At 48.5% G+C, this 2,506-nt stretch overlaps 1 protein-coding gene across 1 annotated transcript; it reads left to right on the plus strand.

Annotated features, from left to right (window-relative positions):
• Positions 1–542: 542 nt before the first annotated feature.
• On the plus strand, positions 543–2,280 carry LOC125721745 (leucine-rich repeat neuronal protein 4-like). Its single transcript, XM_048997778.1, is given in 2 exon segments — positions 543–896; positions 899–2,280. Coding segments are annotated over 2 exon segments (501 nt in total). The 3' UTR covers positions 1,046–2,280.
• Positions 2,281–2,506: the final 226 nt, after the last annotated feature.

Consider the following 2,506-nt stretch of genomic DNA (forward strand, 5'->3'; position numbering starts at 1 on the left):
TTGATTGCCCACGTCCTCACATGATCACTACTGTTTGATTTTGATTGCCCACGTCCTCACATGATCACTGCTATTTGATCGTGATTGCCCACGCCCTCACATGATCACTGCTGTTTGACTGTGATTGCCCACGCCCTCACATGATCACTGCTATTTGATCATGATTGCCCACGCCCTCACATGATCACTGCTATTTGATCGTGATTGCCCACGCCCTCACATGATCACTGCTGTTTGACTGTGATTGCCCACGCCCTCACATGATCACTGCTATTTGATCGTGATTGCCCACACTCTCACATGATCACTGCTGTTTGACTGTGATTGCCCACGCCCTCACATGATCACCTGGCTGTTCACAGGCACAATGACACCTTCGTCTGGCTTCCTTTTGCTCGTCTTACTGGCCCTGTGCACCTGCCATTCAGCCGGGGAGAACGACCCGGCAGTGCTGAACAGTGTGGACAACTATGACTACTATCAATACACCGACCCGACAGATGAGCCCAAGAATTCATCCAGGCCAGTGCTGCCTTGTAACTATGACCACTGCAAGGACCTGGAGACCCCTTGCGTGGACCTCTCGATCTCTACCCGGCTGCCTCTGCCCAGGAGAGAGTGGGCCAAACGAGACTCCGGATGCCCCCGTCCTGTTGGAGGTGACCAAGGAGGGCTCGCAGGTGGTGGTGCACTGGTGCTCACCCCCATCTGCTGTCACCCACTATCAGATCCTGGAGGGTCAGCGTCACCTGCTGACAGCGTCCATGCGAGCCAGGAAGGCGTTGCTGCCGAAGCTGGATCCCGGAACCATGGTGTGCGTGGAGGCTGTGAATCGTGCAGGCTCCAGCAGTCCCACCAAGACTTCATGCAAGCGGTACGAGCTGGCAAACAATAGCCCCAGCATGACCGCTGGGTCATCGGGGGGGTGTTGGCCTTTGTGCTGCTTCTCCTGTTGGCGCTGGTGGTTTTCCTGCTCAGGAGAAACAAGGCTGGCAGCAGGTCTAGAGCCAGCAACCCATCCTACAGAGGCGAGGTGGTGTTCTGAGAGGAAAGAGCGCTCCCTTCTGGGGAATGAACCAAGCCGGCGGGTGATACAACAGCCTTTTACTGAGAGGTGAAAATATCTAGCAAACTTACTGTCTGGAAATGGCAGTTGAAACAGAATGACTTGGTTGAGCATCCCAGTCAGGATACCACCCACACCCTGTCCTTCCTGGGAGGTGCTAAAGGATCAAAACTGTCAGTTTTGGGAAATGGATGTCTGATTTTGATGGGGACACTAATATCTGGATTTTTTGGGGGTGGGGGATATGATTTACTGAAAATGAAATGAGAACAGAAGGACACACCACAAGCACATGTAACAGCCAGTGTTACTGGATGCATATGATATCATATGCATAATATGTGCGACCGAACGAAACTGGACAAAGGACAGGGTACAACTTTTCAAATCGGTTCATTACGATATTGTATTATCGGTACGTTAAGTTGCCGTGATTTTTGTAAACGTACACTTGAGAGCAAAAATGACTCTCCGAATGCAAAGTAAGCTTGCACAATGGCTTAGCATCTCATATACAGCAATACTTAGTGAGATCCAAGTGAATCGCCTCTGCTGCTCCCAAGAAAATAACCGAGAGAGAGAGATTTGGATGAAATTAAATAAGCAACAGCAATTAGATGATTGTGATTCAACATACTGTATTATTTCTACATAACCTGCCCTCAACGACGACTGGAACTGAAAACAAGATTGTTTGTTATTCCATGTTTATTTTCGTGCGGCTTCGGTTTTGATCCATTACGCATTCTGCTGCTGTGATTAGCCTGCCCTTCTGCTCTCTGAAGTTACAATGGTCTGACTTTATGGATCTGGCACAGTGGTACAGGAGTGGCAGCAGAGTTTACGTGTTGAGGTTGGTCTTTCAGTGTGTTAGACAGACGGATTGGGGCTGGTGCCAATGCCTCAACACACGATGACACAGACAAGGTCACCCTGTAGATGATATGAACTCCTGTGAGTCATTCTGGACCTCAAAAAAGAAAAGCTATTCAAAAATGGGTGTAAAAGGTAAAAAACTTGTCATGAACTTGAGAGAGTTTATCTGCGTGACAGTATTGGCGTAACACTGTCATTAAATGGCACGTGGAAAACATCGTAACTTGGTTATAAACGGTAATGGACCAATGGAATGGCGTGTTTAGGGTCACCTCGTGTGAACGACAATACAGGCAATGTCCAGAACCTGACTAGAAAAATACAGACCGATACTGCCACCCTGTGGACTCTTTTGGTACTTTCATGTTGTTTACAACCTCAGAACAACGGCTTATAGGAAATACGGCCTTTACTCAGGGGGGGTCGGAGGGACAGGAATACCCTGCCAGATTCTGGCGACCCAGCACTTGAAAGGGGCTCTTAAATTCGTATATGTAAAAATGTACGGGGGAGGGGGATTTCTAAATAGGCCCTTACCTTTTCTATTCGCATATCGATATTGTT

The sequence above is a fragment of the Brienomyrus brachyistius genome, unplaced genomic scaffold (assembly GCF_023856365.1).
Source record: "Brienomyrus brachyistius isolate T26 unplaced genomic scaffold, BBRACH_0.4 scaffold35, whole genome shotgun sequence".
NCBI lineage: Eukaryota > Metazoa > Chordata > Actinopteri > Osteoglossiformes > Mormyridae > Brienomyrus > Brienomyrus brachyistius.